Raw genomic sequence first — 17,454 nt, 5'->3', positions numbered from 1 at the left:
CTGAAAGAAGTAACCGTCACCCAAATACATGCGGATCTGGACTTGGCCACCGGAGATTGATATTAATGCCGCGACAAAGGTGTATGCTGCTGTAACTATACTGCTTGTAAAGTAATGCTACGGTATTATCTCGGCCCCTCATTTGCCATTTATCGAACCTGTTCTGCAGTAAATAGTCAACGCATGACTTTGGTTACGTTGGATTAAAACATATTCGACAGACCCTCGGTGATACGTTGGATTCGCTTTGATCTCTTCCCTGTCTTTCGGTGGGCGCAGGAAGTATATCGAATAGTCTTGAAACTCTAGCCTTAGGTTCGGGAAACGGAGTATTTGTCGTATCATGAACGTCGGTAAGCGAGGTTCTGCCGACTAACGACTTTCACGATAGGCAAGCTGACTCGAGGCTGTTAGTTCTTAGCGCCTATCGTAAGGAAATGAAAGCAATTGACCATCTCATTGGACCCATATCCAAGAGGTGCCAGGGCCTGCCCAGATGTCCACAGCGTTCCCCGAAACAGGCGCCGAGTCTCGAGGCCAGATTTTCACTGGGTGCCGAATATCTTGTGTCGTACCAAGACCGAGATTTCCGTGCTCGTTCCACCCCCAACCCCATACTTCTGGGTCCCCATCGACGACGTCAAATAAAGCAAGGACGTGCTCCGTGCCACAGGCCAGTTTCTTCAGGTGGTGATTCTGGGGGAGCTTAACATACGGATCTGTCGGACTCCTACCAAGCTGTCCTTTGGAATGGCTCCCCGTGGAATGTATCTGGTCACCTAGAACCGCATATGTCCCATTCCACGTACAGCCCACCAATCGAACGTCACTCGACGTCTCCAGCCCATGCAACTGCTCTTTCCGGTTAGAGCCTAGCCCTACAACATGGCCAGAGGTGAGAAGGAGAACAGTATGATGAGCGCCAAGGGCAAATGACTTGATCTGGCCGTCAACGGATATTATTCGTGGGATCGCGACTTTGGACTTGGGTTCTCCCAGCTGTCCATGGCGAGAGAGGCCCCAGCCCACCAATTGAGCTCCATCTACTTGGGTCACGACATGATGCTGGCCCGCATGCAGCGCAGTGATAGTCTCTCCGTTGCATGGCAGCTCAACAACGTGAAAGTCCACTGCTGAGCGAGACGTTCCTACTCCAAGATCGCCGAAGTCATTAGCACCCATAGAGATCAGCACGTCCCTCTGACCAGGACACGCCAGAACGACATACGACGTCTCCCAGGACGCCGATATCAGTTTAGGGGCGTATCCATCACAATTGAGCATTACAGGGCGAAAAGAGGTGCTTGGCTCGACCCAGTCCGGTCCTAGCTGGCCTGCACGACCGTCTCCGCACCCCCAAAGCTCGTGTATCCCATCCCCGGTCTCAAGCAGAAGCAAGGTGTGATTGGCACCGCAACAGAGGTCGATAATCCGACAGCCAGGTGGCAGATCTTTGAATATACACGCCGCGAATGTATGAGAATCGTCTATCGTTCCATTGGCCAGCTGTCCGTGAGCGTTCGAGCCAGCAGACACGAGGAATATCATAACGTAGTGGACGTGCTGAATGACATCTGTAATATTATGGCCTGATCTGGTCATCGATTATCCTTCTTCTCTTCCACCATGGCCTCGACGACCCCCGCCCTCTTCTGCATGGGTAACCCCTTGCTCGACATGCAGGTCACGAATGGCGAGGATCTGTTGGCCAAGTATGGACTGAATGCAAACGATGCCATCCTCGCTGAGGAGCAGCAGGCTCCTATGTACGGCCCAAAAAATTTACCGCAGCCTCCGTTTGACATCTGCATAGATACGAGGACATCGTGAAGAATCACAAGGTGACCTATGTCGCTGGGGGTGCAGCACAGAATGCTGCTCGTGGGGCTGCGGTGAGCATTCCAGCTGCCAAACCGAGCATCCGAAGACTGAACGTCTCTTTATTCAGTACCTCCTCCCTCCAAACTCCGTTGTCTACACCGGATGTGTCGGCGACGACGATCTCGCTGAGCAGCTCAAAGCAGCCAACAAGCGGGAAGGGCTACTGGAGGCCTACCAAGTGAAGAAGGGCGAAAAAACTGGTGCTTGTGCGGTGATCATCACCGGACATCATCGGTAAGCCGCCGCCCCCTACCTTCAAAATCTTTGCTCATAGCAAGGTAGATCCTTGGTGACAACCCTACGTGCCGCCGAGAAATACGACCAGTCCCATCTCTCTTCTCCTCAAGTCCTCTCTCTAGTCGCCGGTGCCGAAGTATTCTACTTTGAAGGTTACTTCCTTACGCACGGTGCGTCCATCATCAGCGACTTGAGCAAACAAGTCAGTGCTTCCGGAAAAGTCTCCGTCCTCAACTTTTCTGCTCCTTTCATTCCCCAATTCTTCGGTGCCGCCCTACAAACCGTCATCCCGCACACCGACATCATCATCTGTAACGAGGCAGAGGCAGAGTCTTGGGCAAACGCCAATGGGCATCTTACTCCTACTGATCTCCCCGCGGTAGGCAAGGCTATTGCTATGCTTCCCAAGTCTAATGCCTCACGGCCTCGTATCGTCGTTATTACCCACGGTGCCGAGTCGACAGTCCTTGTCAGCTCTGCGGAATGTGACAGCCCCAAGATTTATGCTGTCCACGCTCTCAAGGACGAGGAAATCGTGGACACAAACGGAGCAGGAGACGCCTTTGCTGGTGGCTTCTTGGGCGCCTACGTCGCTGGCAAGTCCTTGGACGAATCTGTTGAGGTCGGGCACAAACTCGCGTCAATGAGTATCCAAGAGGTATATCAACCCTGCTTTGCATCGAATAATACTGATTCATGCTACATAGGTCGGACCGCAGTTCAAGTGGCCCAAAGTACAAGTCCTGTAATGCAAAATTTCATCGAGTGCATCGCCTTTCATCCCTCTTTCAACAGACGGTATCGACGGGCCTATACCTTTGCGCAATTTTGGCTCTCCACAGCTATAATCTGTAGCATATAGTAGATCAACAAATCAATTTGTATTTTTTGCGTGCTTTAGTGTTTCATTGCTGTTGTCCGATGCACAATTCATGTATTAATCAGGCTGTTACGAATTATGAATAACCCTAGAAAGGGTTGTAAAATCATTATAAATCGCAAGCAGTAATATAGATAGATACTCACGATAATGTAGAGCAATGCCCGGCATATTGTTGTACACGAGTCTGACCAAAATCAAAGGCTACCATAAACACGGAACCTAGCAAAAATCGACTGTGCCGATACTAAAGTAACGACAAAGCTTACATGCTTGACGGTAGGGAAGGAGATAGTGTTATACAGTAAAGCGTCAGAATCACTACAAGTCCAACCAATCTTGAAGTCATGAAGGAGGGGGAGAAGCGAGAGATTCCTTTTGAAACATTAGGTGCTGGATTCAGTGCGGATACACTCAATTGACTCTTACTTGTGTCAGGAGCTCCGCTATATACAGCTGACAGTCAGACGGAACCAAGAATATTGATAACAACGTACCTGGGTTAAGCATCGGCTCGCCATCTTCCGTCAGCATATGCTCCATGGGCTCAGGACGATCAAGAGCCGTCCCATACGAGAGCAAACCCGATCCCGTACGTTCCTCGGGAGACATTCTAGCATCCTCACCGTGGTCCAAATCACTCTCTAGCTGAGGTGGACTTGACCACCGCGAATTGATTTCCTCCAAATTAACGCCATGCAAACTTTCCCGCCGCGGGTACTTGGCGTTATTGAGTACGGCTTCCATTGCTGCATGAGTGAGCTGCATCGAGAGGACCTTCATCTCCTCTTCTGTAAGAGTGTCCACATCCGAAGGGTTTACCGTAGCTGGCTCGTTTGAAGTTGACATTTGCTGATCGCCATCAGGAGTCTCTGGTCCAGATGGGGAGGAATTAGAATCGTTGTGGGGAGTCCCCAAGCGGGATTGGGCGGTTTGATGGGGTGATTGGGTTCTCGATGAGGAACCTGCGCGGTAATCTGTTTCAGTTGGAGGTTGATGCTGAGGTACAGAAGTGACCCCGTTCTGGCGGTAATAAGGGGAGGGTGTATAGTATATGGGGTATCCTATAGCGGTAGGTGGTGGTACACCCTCAGGCCATGACTGAGACTGAGCCCAATTCGTCGCGCCGTTAAGGCGGGTGGCAGACGTAGGCAAGCCTACCTGCGTATATTCAGGTACATACGCTAGATAATTGATTAGACAACGTTTATCGGTAGAGGAAAAAGAAGGGTACTGCTTGAGTGTGCGGTATGTTGACGGTAATAACTGGAATGGCCAGTAGCTGGTCCAGATACCACAGATTTTCCTTGAGCGGAGTGTAACATAGGTTCCTTGCCTTTGATGGACGGCGCAATACTGCTACTCCTTGAAGGGTCCTCGTTGAGTAGTTCCTGGTTCATTGCCTCGATCACTATGCCGTTATGTCTACGATGTCCTCAGCAGCTGCACGTAGAAAGATTGAAACCAATCGACCTTGACTTTTGATGGCGCCGGAGAGCATCAGTCTAGCGCCGTCGTGAATAACCTCGGTACTGGAAAATCCGACGTGAATGTACTCACCCTTGTAAAGGTAGCGTCACATTGAGGGCATGAGCTGCAGAACGTTAGTATAGACGCGATTTACAGAGCTCAGGCACGTACAATCCGGGCATCGAATGCAGTTTCGTTGTCCTCTGGTGTCTCTTCAAGTCTGCCTCCCGCGCGAACTGTTTGTTACATCCGTTGATCTTGCAAGGCCACACCCCTGTGGTAGCATTCTTCTTCTTTGCTGTAACCTTCTTCTTCGTCGCGTCTCTCCGTTCAGGCGGTGGCTGGAGGTGCAGAGGTAGGTACCGGTCAGTGGTAGAGCTGCAAGCGAAACCGAGGTCTCACCTGCTCATCCGTGATTACTTTTACCATATTTAACTACAAGAATATATCTGTACTCTATGAGTACATGCCAAGGGGTCTGTTAGACCGAATATGCCGCAGGAAAAGGCAGAAGGAGAGCAGATCCTAGGTGCCGATGTCGGTGCTTGTAGTGGTAATAACGCAAGAGCCCCTTAAGTAAACAAGCCTTCCGGTCTGCCTAAGGCCCTAGCCATGGACAAGCCATGTACATTACATTTTCTACTGGTACAATATCACAGCTAAACGAATACATTATTGCGATAGATTCTACGGTACAATTATTATATGTGCAAACAAAGCAAGAATAATTTTGCGAGACGATGAACGTAGATATATTCCACTAAATGCGGCACCCGATTAATTGGATGACGGGTCCGACGTTAAATTGCAGCCCAGGATTCGGACTGCCGATACACAGTCAGCGTTGTACAATACAATGAGATGACGCAAAGCTCACCGGTACCGTCTGGCTCTCCGACACCGTATAACATTTCCGTGGGATGGAACACCAAAGACGTCAGTCGGTGCGAAAAGGGTGATGCTGGGATGCGAGGTGCTTGAAGGACGTGCCCAGTGGGAACCGAAACGCTGGAAGGCTGCATCTGTCCTTTGATAGATTGCACCGTTATCTTCTGCTCCTTCCATTGGTGAGGTGTTATAGCGGAGGATCTAATCCAATGGTCAATGACGGAATGAACTTTGAAGCTATCACCACTTACCCGGCGAAAACTTCGGTGGTTCGATGGACATCGAAAGCGGACAGTCCCCTTGAGTTCAGATCCCATGTTTCGGCGGCCTGCCTTTCATTTCGGAGATCCCAAAGCTTGACGACACCGTCCACGCTACATATTCATGTGTAAGGCGGAGAAAGGAAGAGATCAAAAGGTTAGACACACCCAGCGGACAAGAACTGGAAGCCCGACGCCGGATGTGGACAGATATTTTGAACCCACGTCGTATGGCCAGGGAATGTCATGATCACAGGCTCCTCGTCATCGATTCGGGCATCGAATAGCTTCACAGCGCCATTAGCAAAACTGACGGCAAAAACTTCAGAGTAACCATGACGATCCGAGGCAATGGCTGTAACCGGACTTTCGGAGTCGGTCACGATGTCCTATTTGAATATTCAGATTGCTGGAGACGATAGTGCGATGTAAGTGCGATGTAAGTATCCACGTACCATTCCCTGTGACTCCGTCTGAGCATCCCAGCTCTTGATGATACGAGAATCTCCACCAATAAGTAAGGTCCCGTTCGCAGCTTTCCAATCCATGACAAGGCCAGATCCGCGATTGATAGATATTAACTCTTGCAGGCCGCGGAACGCACTGACCAGCTGTATAGGCCCCTGCTCTAGGGTAGGATCATAATTACGAAAAAGTCGCACAATACCATCATCTAGTTAGAGCAATTCAATACGACCTAAGCATCCCAATCAGAGAAACGTACCCGATCCGGTCATTATAATACCACCAACATCCTGGTTAATGATATGCATGGAAGTAATTGAAGTTCCTTTGGGATTACCATTGCAGAACTGATTCAATTTCTTCTTCTGAGACCAGTCCCAAACTCTGTGATACAATCAGTCGAGAAATCAAAGAACATGGTAGGAAAATCTACGCGACGATATCGTGCTCATTGGCGAGTACAAGATGTTGGTCATAAGAATGGAACGCCATAGTCATCGGGTGTCCGATAGATTGTAACGTCGCTACCGGCCTGTCCCATCGATGGCACGCTAATAGACGAATTAGCTATCAGCCCAGTCGAGCAATAACGATAGACGTACGCGCAACCTCTGCCTGGGAATGGGTCTCAACGTCGACCTTCTCGTTTCGACGTTGTCTCCAGACTTGATGATTGTATTGCATACTACCCGGTTCATCCGCTTCCGTTTGCTACCAGGACATCAGTACACTAAAGAAAATTTCCTATAAAGAATAGCACTCACCCTCATCTGCGGTTCCGTAAAGTACTCTGTGCACCAATCAAAATACGTGCTCTTGAGCGGAAGCACGTCCCGCAGTCCCATACCTGTTCCCAGCCCCAACATCAAACTGCTAGCCGAAGATTCAGTGGAGAAAGTACTATTACTTGGGCTAGGCATAGAACCACCGCCACGTCGGTGCTTTCTATGTCGCGCTTTCAACCTTTCCATATCCTCCAGCATCAGTGCATCCATAACGTCTTTCGGAGTGTAGTCTAGTACAGATGGTTGTTGGGAGGAAGAAGATGAATGCCCGCTTTGATAGACAGGTAGAGACATGCGATAGTAAGGTGGTGAATACCGCGCAAGGTTCAGGTTAGGAGATGGTGGCCGGGATATGTCAAATTCCGGACGCGAGGATCCAAACAGCGCAGAGTGACCATCCTCCAGAGAAGGAAAAGCGACACCGTTCGCGAAGGTCTTCAGAGCGTTAGCAAAGGAAGAAGTGCGCCGGAGGGTGTTCGACACAGACGTGGTCATGGAGGTCATTGTATCGCTGCGAGTGAATGCTGGACGAGATTGCTTTGGAGATGGCGGAGTGGACACGAGGGGAGAATGAGAGGAGGGTACTCTTGATCGAGGTGCAGCCTCAATAACTGGTGGTCGGTAATCCTGAGATACAGCGGGCTGCCGTCTCAGGCTGGTCGCATCATGTCGACTGAACGGCGAATCCAAAAGAAGCGCCACGATATAGTCCACGATCGTCTGTGCATTAACAGCAACCTCAGAGTAAGGGTCTTCCGAAAGGTCAAGGAGAACTACAAATATTGTGAAGAAAGACGACAAAATGACTCGGTTATCTTCTTGACTGGAGTAGTCGAAACTCTCTATCCATTCTTCGATTGCTTGTCCGCTGACGTCGTCAGTTGGGGAATGTGGACCAGGGCCATTTGTTCGCCAGCGTTGGTTCTGTTCCCAGTATAACCACGCACAAACAACAAAGTGACCTCTCCACTCCCTGACCAGACAGCTTATCAAAACCAGTAGCTCCTTCCGTGCCATAGGGCTGGCGTCATCCTTGATGATGAAGGTAGCACCCATGACCAACGAGACCTCTACACGCATGTGGAAGTTTTCTTCCATTTCGAAGAGCCCCGTCAAATTTCCGCTGCCTCCGCCTCCTCTCTTAGTTGGATCCAACGAACCACTGGCCCCCATAAATGTTTGCAAGGCGTAGAGTACAGCACAACGTACTTCGACGGACTCATCGTTAAGCATGATGTTGAGCTTATCGGTGGTCGTACGCTGTACAGCTTCCTTTCTACCCTTGTCATTTGAATCCCAAAGTTGGGCTATACACAAGGCAGCCCATTGACGAAGCAGGAAGTCAGGATCACCTAGCTTGCCAAGACAAGCATCGAAGACTCGCTCGTCCCAGCATGCAGACTGTCCATTGGGAAAGTCACGGGAAAGAGACGCTAGAATGAAGCAAACCATCGCTTGATGCTCGGACGAGTTCGGTAGAGCGCCGTCGTCAGGCATTGCAAGAATTTTGGAAAAATAACGGTATCCTTGAGCGTTGTTATATAGGTCGACTTGTACCGACGGATCAACGGCCAGAATGCGGGTCCATATGAAGATGAGCACAGGACGAAGGTCCTGCCCAGCAGCTTGCAGAAGCTTCGCCATGTAGGGGAATATACCGATGGAAAGGACCATGTTAACGGCCCATGGTCCCAAATCTACGAACTGAGAGAGAAGAATAAGTGCACGTAGACGATGTGGCTGGGAAAGCAGGACTTGGAGAACGATGGGCAACTGATCTGGCGGCTTCCGAGGAACAAGTTTGTCCTCGGTTACACCATCAGCAGTCGCTCCGTTCTCCTCCAACCCTTTCTCCTTTGAAATTGGCATGGACATAGGACCACGTCTAGTCAGGGCGGAACCACCTCGAGATATCCATACTTCGAATGCAGTGAGCTGGTCAGCGAAGAATCGGCTAGGAACATAGGTATATGGTGGGATCTGAGAAGCATCTTCATCTTTGGTCACATGGCGAAGACTCCCGATACGACCAGGTAAAACTTCATTTTCATCTGTGATCACTGCCGCAGGCACCGGCGGCTGACCAGTAGCTGAGTTCTTAGCTTTGGCCGGGGCTTTATTACGAAGAAGATCGGGCAGCTGTCGCAAACACGCGTCGACAGCTAGGTCCCACGTCGCCCATAAAGGATGTGTATTAGTGGCTGGAAGGGGAGGGTATGTATGCGGAGTGCACCCGTAATTCTTCAGGATGCGCTCTGCGAGCAGGAAATTGCGGAAAAGCGATGCAACGAGGAGGTCACATCGATATAACCGTGAAAACGTCTCTCGGGAAAAGGAAGTCCACGCAATGGTATCAGTGATGGCAATGAAGATCCAGTTCAATTCTCCTAAAGGGGTACGACGATCTTTAAGATCTCCTGGAAGCTGCATGATCATATCTTGCTCGACGCCGTCTGGTAATTTTTGGTTAAGGACAAAATACCGAAGGGCCATGTCAATGGGGGAGGTGAGGCATGAAGTGAAAACATCGGCAGGTAACTCAGGGCATGAGGGCAGATGCTCATTCGCGGCACACGCAGCTAGCTGTATCGACTGCAGGTACGGTGTACGCTCTGGCGCGTAGCCACCATGTGACATGGTTGCATCGCTGTCACGGCGTTCCGCGAACGTGTTGAAATTCTGCAGAAGATGGCCCGCAGCAGAACAGTCCCATATATACACGCCAGGAGATCCCAGCCAATTCTGTATGTCCTGAAGAGACACCGGAATATACTGAGTGTAGTTCCGGTTGAAACACCACAACTCTCCGCTGGCTGTAGGCTTGGGAACTCCATGTCCATTATAATGAAATAACACGGCGTCGTCCTTGGCCTGTCGGCGCAGCTGTTGACAACATTTCCGGATGTCTTCCTGCGAAGGGTCGAGTATTGGTTTGTACTGAATCTTGAGACTAAGTCCTTCATACTGGGACTTCAGATTCGCACCAATGGCTTCGACTGCGCGGTTCGAGGGTAGCAGCCTAGGGTCAACCCAACACTCTAAAGCAGCACACGGCTGAGTTTTGACAACGTCGGGTGGGTCGACATCAATGTTAAGGCAGAGAATCAATGCTGCATTGGCCGTTTTGAGCTTTCCTAGGGCAGAATTGCGCCATGGTGTGAGCTGAGCAGACCACGGAGGCTGAGGGGTAGGATTGCCACATGTTAGATGCCTTTTTGCTGACCAGTACGGAATGGGAGGTGCGGCTGCATCCACAGACGTTTCGAGCGACGCCCCACGATGAGAAAGATGATTTTCCGTCCTCGTCCTTGAATGCGACTGCATCCTGCTCGAATCCGTCTCGCTCTCTGAGTCAGAATTGAGACCTGACGATACGCGTTACCACAAAACAAGTAGGCAAAAATAGGGCATACCGGTGTGAAATTTTGGCGGCGGCCTCGAAGCTACATGGTCGGACATCTTCCTTCAAATCCCAGCAGAACGCTTCCCAGTCAGTAAGGGAATCCTGGGACTTGGAGGTCGGACCGATTGCAGTGGAGGCCCCACTGGGCAGATGGAAGGAGCTACGGAAGGTCACACGTGTGACATCCTTTCTCCGCGTCAACCACCTTCAATGTCTTTGGACGCCGTTAGACTCAATGAGCGCTGTTAATCTTTCTACTGGGACCATAGTCGACGTACCTGCTGGACGTGGGGTGATTCGCTGGAATGGATCGTTAAATGCAAAGCCGGGAAAGTTCTTCGGTATTGAATTGTACGAGCCCAATGGCAAAAACGACGGGTCTTTCGAGGGCCAGGCCTACTTTAAATGCAGGATGAACTACGGGTTGTTTGTGAGGCCTGTGCAGATAAAAGGAACGTATGGCATGGAACAACAGCCAGCAGCGGGGCCGAGCGTGCGTACTTACCTTCTTATATGCACTCTACCATTGACCGACGTCGCAGCGACCGGCACCGATTGCTACTAGGCCTTCGTTTGGCCACCAACGAACCTCCAGTGTGGGGATGACTCGGTCAAATTCGATACGGGCAGCTTCACCAGCATCGTCAATACGGTCAAATAGTCCAGCTAAACCTGTAGCGACGCCTGCTTCACGAACGAGTCGATTGGGGCAGCCATCACCGACGAAGAGGCAGCCTCCAACTACCCTGCAATCTCGCAAGTCAATCCCTGTACGATCCAGCCCGCCGGAGCTGGCGACGCCCTCAAGACCTCCCACCAAGACATTGTTACGAAATATCCCGTCACCTACACAGAAACAGACATCCCTGTCAAGCGGCACAACAATTCCACGCGTCTCTTCTCCACTTTCTCAGTCTCCATCTCAACCGGCTACGTCTCCGTTACCTCAAATTTTGCATCATGCCACGAGAGCGCCTTCCCCTCTGGTTCCACTTGTACGTTTAGTTTTCTATCGAAACCTCTCCAATGACCTTGTCTGTAGCCGCCACCTCCAGACGAACAAGAACTGCATGAGCTGCGTGCCAAAGTACGCGTCTTGGAGGCTAAACGTGCTGATGATGCAAGGCATGTTCGCGAGCTAGAAACGCGGCTTTCTGAAGCAGAGTCGTTTGTCGCCCTGCGTCCCAAGCTCCAAGCAAAACTCAACTCTCTTCAAACTGATCTCATCGCCACTAAACGCGAACTTGCAGATGCTCAACAACTGGCGCAGTTGGCCGAGACGCGCCTTCTCGATGGTCAGGAACTACTAGAGATGGCGATGTTGGATAAAGAAGTTGCCGAAGAAAGAGCAGAGATCGCAGAGGCAGAGCTGGAGGAACTCAAGGATCGGTTGTCTCTTGCTGAAGTAGAACTGGACGTCTACAAGGAAGAGCATGCAGGTATGTGCTTATGCCCCTCGCTCGCCCTTTCTCTCACCAAGCACAGACGTTTCCATTGATAAAGCAAACAGTAATACCGGCAAAGACTCTGTTGCATACCTCCACCTCGAGAAGCAGAATGAACGACTGAAAGAAGCGCTAGTCAGGTACCTTTTGTCGTTCCCCCCCATCACTCAGTCTGATTCGCTTTTAGACTACGCGATATGACACAGGAAACAGAAATGGAACAAAGGAGGAGGATATCGGAAATGGAAAAAGACGTCGAGGAGATTGACGATCTCCAATGTGCGTAATTCGTTAAGCCTACGGTACCTAGCAGTTCATGGTCCTCTAGCCAAGTACGACTCCGCCGTCATTAAATTGTCTAACGCAGAGGTCCAGATCGAAGACCTCAAACTACAACTCGACGATGTTCTGGGCGTGGAAGAGATGCTTGTTCAGCTGACAGAACGCAATCTCATGCTCGGCGAAGTATGCTGTAATTTTTACCTGTTAAAACGTGACCATTTAACCTTTTTTTATCTTCTTTTAGAAAATCGAGGAAATGCGGATTACGATCGAAGATCTCGAGGCTTTGAAGGAACTCAGTGACGAGCTCGAGGAGAACCATGTCGAGACTGAGAAGGGTCTCCAGGAAGATCTTCGTATGTATATTTCGACTTTTTGAAGTCTCAAGTGCGACTGACGTCCTTGCAGAATCGAAAGATATGCAGATTCAAGAGCATCTCCGGAAGGTCGAGGGACTAGAAGAAGCTACTCTCGACCTGGAAGGTACCATTCTTCAGTTCAGAGAGCTTGTTCTCCAGCTTCAGACGTGCGTGACATATTCGAGGTTGCAACCGCATATTGAGTTTGCTTTCTGTAGGGAACTCGACGCTCTTCGTCTACAAACGCAGACTGCTCAAAACGAGTCCGCCACGGCTGCGTCTCAAACGGCCGCCATGATGTCGTTGAACCTCAAGCTCCAATCCTCAGCTTCTAAGAACCAGGCCAGGAATATTGATCTGGAGCTCAAACAACTGGAGGCAAGGGAAAGCAGAGAATTACTGGGTATCGTTCAGGTAAGTATTCTGTAGGACGTATATCGCACCCGGCGCTGATTTCATGACAGCCCTACCTGCCTCAATTGTATCTCGAGACAGACAGTGATGCAACCAGTTGTTATCTGTTCTTCCAGCGCCTGGCATATAAAGCAGACTTGATAAATACCGTTGTCGCTCAGGCTCATGGTTTACCTGAATCGCTTAATGGGCCAGGTTCTGATATCCTCGTTGGTATCTGTGATGTGAGGAAGCTTCCGTACCTCCTCTGCACAATACTGATTTTATGTTTGACAGCTCCGTGGTCGAATTTCCGCTGTATCCATTCTCTGCAAGCGTTTCGCCGCTATATTGCGCAAATGCGACGTAGAAACTTTCTTGAACCAAGGCCGGATATATCCCGAGATCGCACCGATTGAAAAGCGGATTGACATGCATGTCGACCTCTTGCGACGAGACGCGTTCCGGGAGATGGAATGCGCTAGTGACATCGAAAAGCAAGTTTTATTTTTGTCTGCATGAAGAGAAGATAGCTAATTTGTTTACCTTTCTCAGGATCCAAGCACAATTTGACCATCTCGCAGACAAGTATTTTGATGGCTTTGAACATGACTTGGGCGAGCGGGAGCAAGGATATGTTACAGCTTTCGATCTTGATCTTGACATTTTCGCTGCTGCTGTTGGTCTTACGAAGACGTCGGTGGAGGCTATTCTCAAAGATGAAGGTCAGCCAGACATTCGACTAAACCACTGCCATCCATACTTACGTGCCTTTTGTGCAGATGTTGTTCTAGATATGGGTGGTTTGAATATCGGTACTGATCTATTCGACCCATTGCAGAAGCTCCTGGATCAGTGCAAAAGTGCCAAGAGCCTGTCTAGGTATCTTGAAACTCTGTTGTTTATGATGGCCTTTGAAACTTAGCTTTTCAAAAGGAAATTGACCAAACGTACAGAGGAGTTAATCAAAGACTCTGCGCATCTTAAACCGCACGTTGTGCCCCATATGCAATCTCTAAGCAATGCAGTACAAGAGCCTGTCAATTTCGCAATTACAGTAATTTTTGATTTTTTTAAATCATCAACCGCATTCGCTGATCTCTCCTCCTTCAGTTAGCAAAGCAGATCATGCCTCACTTAAGTGACGTTAGAAGCGCAAAGACACCCTTCCAGCTTAACACCATTCTTGACTATGTTAAGCAAGCGACTACCACAACTGTGGGTATGGATGCGAAGATAAACGCTTCTTTCTGGGAACCCATCGGGGCTTCTCTTGGCCAGCTCGTGCAAGAGGGTGCTAAGCTCTTACCTTTAATCATGGAAACAGAAAATGTCACAAAGGGTGAGTAATACACCTTTTCTCTAGGTTGTTGATGCGCATTGAATCCTTGCATTCCCCAGCGTCAAGCATAGCGCCATGGGTGACTCGGATTGACGAGATCAAAGCTACTTTAGCAGTCAATATCGAAGCGGAGAGGAAAGTCGCGCAACTGAACGACGAGATGCAAGGGCTGGTCCGAAGCCTGAAGACCAAAGACCAAAACATCCAAGAATCAGGAGTCAAGATTGAGCTCATGCAGCGACGAATGGAGGCGGCCAAGAAACAGGCGGATACGATTGCCGATCTTGAAGGCGAGCTGGCCAAGGCTCACAAACAAGAGCGCGCCTATGAGGAAGCCATGGAGCAACTTCAAGCCGACTTGGATGCTTTAGAGCAGGACAATGCCAAGATGAAGGCAATGACAGCTGGTCATGATCGTCAAGGTACTCTTCGTTTCATCGTTTATCGAAAAGATATGATTGACGTTACCATAGTCCCCGGAGTCCAACCCATGGAAACTGAACCCATAACCGTTGAAGGAAGCCTGGAAACATCCCATTTGCTGGAGCAGGTAAGGCAGCCATCTCCCCTTAAAAAATAAAACAAACCAATATAATTTTTTGTCTAGATCGAGGCCCTGCGAGGAACAGTCCGATTCGTCAGGACGGAGAACTCTTATCTCAAGGGACAAGACCTGCTACGCGAGATCGAGACACTCCCGCCACTCCCGGAACCCTTCGTGCGCTCGCCGACGCCACCCCTCGACCCATCCGGACTCTCTGATACGGACGATTCAGACTCGGACCGTTCCCCTTCGCCTCCAACGCTGCGCTCTCTCACGACGGAGACAAAATTGCTGTATCGAGATGTGATCAAGTTCTCGACCTCGCCTCGCGTGGTAGACCTATCCACCATCAATGCGCTGCGCGCGGAAACCAAGAGCGGGGGTAGAGTATGGCTCCCCAAGAAAAAAACTCCCTCTCACCAGGTGCTAGAGCGTAAGTTAGAAGCGGAGCGCTTGAGTAGACGCATGATGGGTCTTCTGGACAGGGCCAGTGTTGTATCCGGATTATGACGGCTTCCTGTTATGCCCATGATACCCTCACATGTACGATACATACCATATAATCCTTGCTAGATCTATTGCATATTGGATGATTTAAACACCCCAGTCTCTTCAAGTGCAGTATTCCACCCGTACTACTTTCAAAGAGTGCTGGTGTTCTTCCATAAACATATATGAAGGAGCATTTAACTTGTCGTATTTTTCATAATACATGATGAGCAATGTCTATTCGTTACAGCTTTCTTCTTTTGAACAACTTCCTCTTTATTTCTTGAGCAGAGCGGGGGCCGTGTGGCCAGCAGACAGACCCTTGTCACCAGCATAGGTGGCACCAGACGAAAGGACCTCCTCCCTTAAAGGGGCATGTTAGCGAAAATATGGAAAAAGGGTACATATTGTAACATACTCAATGCGAAGAAGCGCGTTGTATTTGGCAACACGTTCGCTACGAGCAGGAGCACCAGTCTTGATTTGGCCAACACCTAGGGCAACGGCCAGATCCGCGATAACAGTGTTCTCGGTCTCACCACTACGGTGTGAAATCATAACACCCCATCCATCAGATTGCGACAGCTGAGCACTGAGAAAAGCTTCAACCAACGAGGGGAATGAATTAAGAGAAGGGTACGAACGCTTGAATTGACTCCGAGATGGTACCTATTTGGTTGACCTGCCAATACGATGAGCAAGCGTACCGATGGAAATAGTTACTGAAATACCTTAAGGAGAAGACCGTTGCAAGCCTTTTTCTCGATGGCTGTCTTGATTCGCAAGGGGTTGGTCACCGTCAAATCGTCACCGACAATCTGGATACCGCTGTTAGCAGTGAAGTGGGTCCAAGCTTCCCAGTCATCCTGGTCGAATGGGTCCTCGATCGAGACAATGGGGTAGTTCTTGACGTATCCCAAGTACAAATCAGCAAGCTCAACGCCGGAGATCCACTTGCTAGGATCTGAGTTAGGGTTTTTGAAGTCGAGATCGTACTTGCCCTCCTTATAAAACTCGGAAGACGCGACATCCAAAGCGATCTTGACTTTGCCTTCATATCCAGCCTTCTTGATTGCCTCCGAAAGCAACTCAAGAGACTCCTCGGCACCAGAAACGTTGGGAGCGAAACCTCCCTCATCACCAACGTTGACGGCTTGATGAAGGCGTGCACGTAAGATTTTAGTGATAACCCAAAATTGATATTAACGTACCGTCAATACCGTACTTGGCACTGATGACCTTCTTCAAAGTATGGTAAGTCTCCGTGCCGATCTTCATCGCCTCGGTGAACGAAGTGGCGCCAGTTGGCATCAACATGAACTCCTGGAAAGCGAGCTTGTTTCCGGCGTGGGATCCACCGTTAATGACATTGAATGCGGGGCAGGGGAGGACAAATGGAGGCTTGACGCCAGCAAGATCGGCGAGATGCTGGTAGAGAGGAACGCCCTTCTCCGCGGCGGCAGCCTCAGCTACGGCAATGGAAACACCAAGGATGGCATTTGCTCCGAGCTTGCCCTTATTGGGGGTACCGTCGAGCTTGATGAGGAAATCATCAATGTCCTTCTGAGAGGTGACTACAAGGCCAGACTTGATGAGCTCAGGAGCGATGGTCTCGTTCACATTGGCAACAGCCTTGGAAACACCTGAGCGCTTGTATGAGATGCATGAAAGAGGGAAGAAAAGAGCGCGTACCCTTTCCGACATATTTGCTCTTGTTGCCATCACGGAGTTCCACGGCTTCATGAATACCAGTGGATGCACCAGAGGGCACAGCAGCACGGAAGCGGCCTAGAACAGGGTTAGACGGTCAAGGAAAATGCGCATATATGCGGTGAATACGCACCCTTGGCGGTGTAGAGGTCGACCTCAACGGTGGGGTTGCCTCGAGAGTCGAAGATCTACGCGACGGACGATGTTATCGGATAGTACAGAGAGATACGGACAGGACGCCTTACCTGGCGAGCGTGGATTTTGGTAATGGACATGATGAGAGATGGTGGTGGTTCAGAAGCAAGAACAGGTCATCGATTTCACCGTCTTAATGAAGTCATCCGGTCTTTCCCACGCACTCATGGCTCGACGACTCCAGCGTTCGACGGGCGCTCTGGATTGCCTCGCGACTAGGCCTGCGTGCATTGAGGCACAGGGTATACTATATATTATGTCGCTGAGAAACGGGTAATCATCCCAGCGATTAGTGCAGCACAACACGGAATACCGCCAGTCCCCAACGTTCCGGGGAGAGTGTAATATATCAGATACGGGCATCTACGGGATGTTGACGCCTTGGAGAAACACAAGGATTATCTCCAAGGTTCTCCTGATGATTTC

At 50.0% G+C, this 17,454-nt stretch overlaps 6 protein-coding genes across 6 annotated transcripts; 2 read left to right on the top strand and 4 right to left on the bottom strand.

Annotated features, from left to right (window-relative positions):
* Window positions 1–28: 28 nt before the first annotated feature.
* Window positions 29–2,082, bottom strand: BT62DRAFT_926270 (RCC1/BLIP-II). The gene is given in 3 exon segments (XM_043184991.1): window positions 29–397; window positions 427–429; window positions 447–2,082. 1 exon segment carries the CDS (start codon window positions 1,600–1,602, stop codon window positions 457–459), a length of 1,146 nt encoding a protein of 381 aa, XP_043045563.1. The 5' UTR covers window positions 1,603–2,082; the 3' UTR covers window positions 29–397; window positions 427–429; window positions 447–456.
* BT62DRAFT_1031664 (Ribokinase-like protein) lies at window positions 1,627–2,867 on the top strand (the record flags this gene model as incomplete). The annotated part of the gene is made up of 5 exons (XM_043178341.1): window positions 1,627–1,766; window positions 1,814–1,892; window positions 1,949–2,115; window positions 2,164–2,776; window positions 2,826–2,867. 5 exons carry the CDS (start codon window positions 1,627–1,629, stop codon window positions 2,865–2,867), a joined length of 1,041 nt encoding a protein of 346 aa, XP_043045562.1.
* Window positions 2,868–2,940: 73 nt separating this feature from the next.
* On the bottom strand, window positions 2,941–5,034 carry BT62DRAFT_960075 (uncharacterized protein). Its single transcript, XM_043188529.1, has 9 exons — window positions 4,871–5,034; window positions 4,640–4,809; window positions 4,559–4,592; window positions 4,472–4,503; window positions 4,233–4,423; window positions 3,496–4,182; window positions 3,428–3,444; window positions 3,145–3,373; window positions 2,941–3,086 (listed from the first exon to the last, which is right to left on the bottom strand). The coding sequence occupies exons 1-8, from the start codon at window positions 4,895–4,897 to the stop codon at window positions 3,344–3,346; spliced, it is 1,188 nt and encodes a 395-aa protein (XP_043045561.1). The 5' UTR covers window positions 4,898–5,034; the 3' UTR covers window positions 2,941–3,086; window positions 3,145–3,343.
* A 38-nt stretch (window positions 5,035–5,072) lies between these two features.
* BT62DRAFT_1071242 (uncharacterized protein) lies at window positions 5,073–10,436 on the bottom strand. The gene is made up of 10 exons (XM_043178735.1): window positions 10,280–10,436; window positions 6,846–10,231; window positions 6,684–6,792; window positions 6,515–6,632; window positions 6,341–6,465; window positions 6,072–6,289; window positions 5,785–6,005; window positions 5,608–5,730; window positions 5,346–5,557; window positions 5,073–5,292 (listed from the first exon to the last, which is right to left on the bottom strand). Exons 1-10 carry the CDS (start codon window positions 10,323–10,325, stop codon window positions 5,246–5,248), a joined length of 4,605 nt encoding a protein of 1,534 aa, XP_043045560.1. The 5' UTR covers window positions 10,326–10,436; the 3' UTR covers window positions 5,073–5,245.
* Window positions 10,437–10,454: 18 nt separating this feature from the next.
* Window positions 10,455–15,360, top strand: BT62DRAFT_926268 (uncharacterized protein). The gene is made up of 18 exons (XM_043184990.1): window positions 10,455–10,762; window positions 10,812–11,264; window positions 11,312–11,708; window positions 11,755–11,854; window positions 11,902–11,993; window positions 12,043–12,179; window positions 12,241–12,352; window positions 12,405–12,522; window positions 12,574–12,769; window positions 12,820–12,993; window positions 13,046–13,245; window positions 13,304–13,473; window positions 13,531–13,630; window positions 13,685–13,805; window positions 13,862–14,090; window positions 14,150–14,512; window positions 14,564–14,640; window positions 14,698–15,360. Exons 1-18 carry the CDS (start codon window positions 10,505–10,507, stop codon window positions 15,142–15,144), a joined length of 3,744 nt encoding a protein of 1,247 aa, XP_043045559.1. The 5' UTR covers window positions 10,455–10,504; the 3' UTR covers window positions 15,145–15,360.
* On the bottom strand, window positions 15,314–17,167 carry BT62DRAFT_926266 (enolase). Its single transcript, XM_043184989.1, has 8 exons — window positions 17,079–17,167; window positions 16,967–17,021; window positions 16,816–16,911; window positions 16,335–16,766; window positions 15,855–16,276; window positions 15,768–15,805; window positions 15,542–15,715; window positions 15,314–15,487 (listed from the first exon to the last, which is right to left on the bottom strand). The coding sequence occupies exons 1-8, from the start codon at window positions 17,106–17,108 to the stop codon at window positions 15,400–15,402; spliced, it is 1,335 nt and encodes a 444-aa protein (XP_043045558.1). The 5' UTR covers window positions 17,109–17,167; the 3' UTR covers window positions 15,314–15,399.
* Between the last annotated feature and the right edge of the window lie 287 nt (window positions 17,168–17,454).

The sequence above is a fragment of the Guyanagaster necrorhizus genome, assembly GCF_019112545.1.
Source record: "Guyanagaster necrorhizus MCA 3950 unplaced genomic scaffold BT62scaffold_2, whole genome shotgun sequence".
Classification (NCBI taxonomy): domain Eukaryota; kingdom Fungi; phylum Basidiomycota; class Agaricomycetes; order Agaricales; family Physalacriaceae; genus Guyanagaster; species Guyanagaster necrorhizus.
Note: the sequence above shows the minus strand (reverse complement) of the source record. Positions and strands in the feature narration are given on the sequence as shown.

Excerpts from the sequence above, each read along its gene's own strand:
- BT62DRAFT_926266 (XM_043184989.1), bottom strand. The coding sequence starts at position 17,108 with ATGTCCATTACCAAAATCCACGCTCGCCAG. Across the intron at positions 16,767-16,815 it reads GAGCAAATATGTCGGAAAGG|GTGTTTCCAAGGCTGTTGCC; the intron begins GTACGCGCTCTT and ends ACAAGCGCTCAG. Across the intron at positions 15,806-15,854 it reads GCAACGGTCTTCTCCTTAAG|GTCAACCAAATAGGTACCAT; the intron begins GTATTTCAGTAA and ends TCGTATTGGCAG.
- BT62DRAFT_926268 (XM_043184990.1), top strand. The coding sequence starts at position 10,505 with ATGAGCGCTGTTAATCTTTCTACTGGGACCATAGTCGACGTACCTGCT. Across the intron at positions 10,763-10,811 it reads AGCCAGCAGCGGGGCCGAGC|CGACCGGCACCGATTGCTAC; the intron begins GTGCGTACTTAC and ends CCGACGTCGCAG. Across the intron at positions 13,631-13,684 it reads AGTGCCAAGAGCCTGTCTAG|GAAATTGACCAAACGTACAG; the intron begins GTATCTTGAAAC and ends GCTTTTCAAAAG.
- BT62DRAFT_960075 (XM_043188529.1), bottom strand. The coding sequence starts at position 4,897 with ATGGTAAAAGTAATCACGGATGAGCAG. Across the intron at positions 4,504-4,558 it reads GTGACGCTACCTTTACAAGG|ACTGATGCTCTCCGGCGCCA; the intron begins GTGAGTACATTC and ends CGACGGCGCTAG. Across the intron at positions 4,183-4,232 it reads ACATACCGCACACTCAAGCA|CGTATGTACCTGAATATACG; the intron begins GTACCCTTCTTT and ends TCAATTATCTAG.
- BT62DRAFT_1071242 (XM_043178735.1), bottom strand. The coding sequence starts at position 10,325 with ATGTCCGACCATGTAGCTTCGAGGCCGCCGCCAAAATTTCACACCG. Across the intron at positions 6,793-6,845 it reads TTACGGAACCGCAGATGAGG|CAAACGGAAGCGGATGAACC; the intron begins GTGAGTGCTATT and ends ATGTCCTGGTAG. Across the intron at positions 6,633-6,683 it reads TTCCCAGGCAGAGGTTGCGC|CGTGCCATCGATGGGACAGG; the intron begins GTACGTCTATCG and ends TTCGTCTATTAG.
- BT62DRAFT_926270 (XM_043184991.1), bottom strand. The coding sequence starts at position 1,602 with ATGACCAGATCAGGCCATAATATTACAGATGTCATTCAGCACGTCCAC.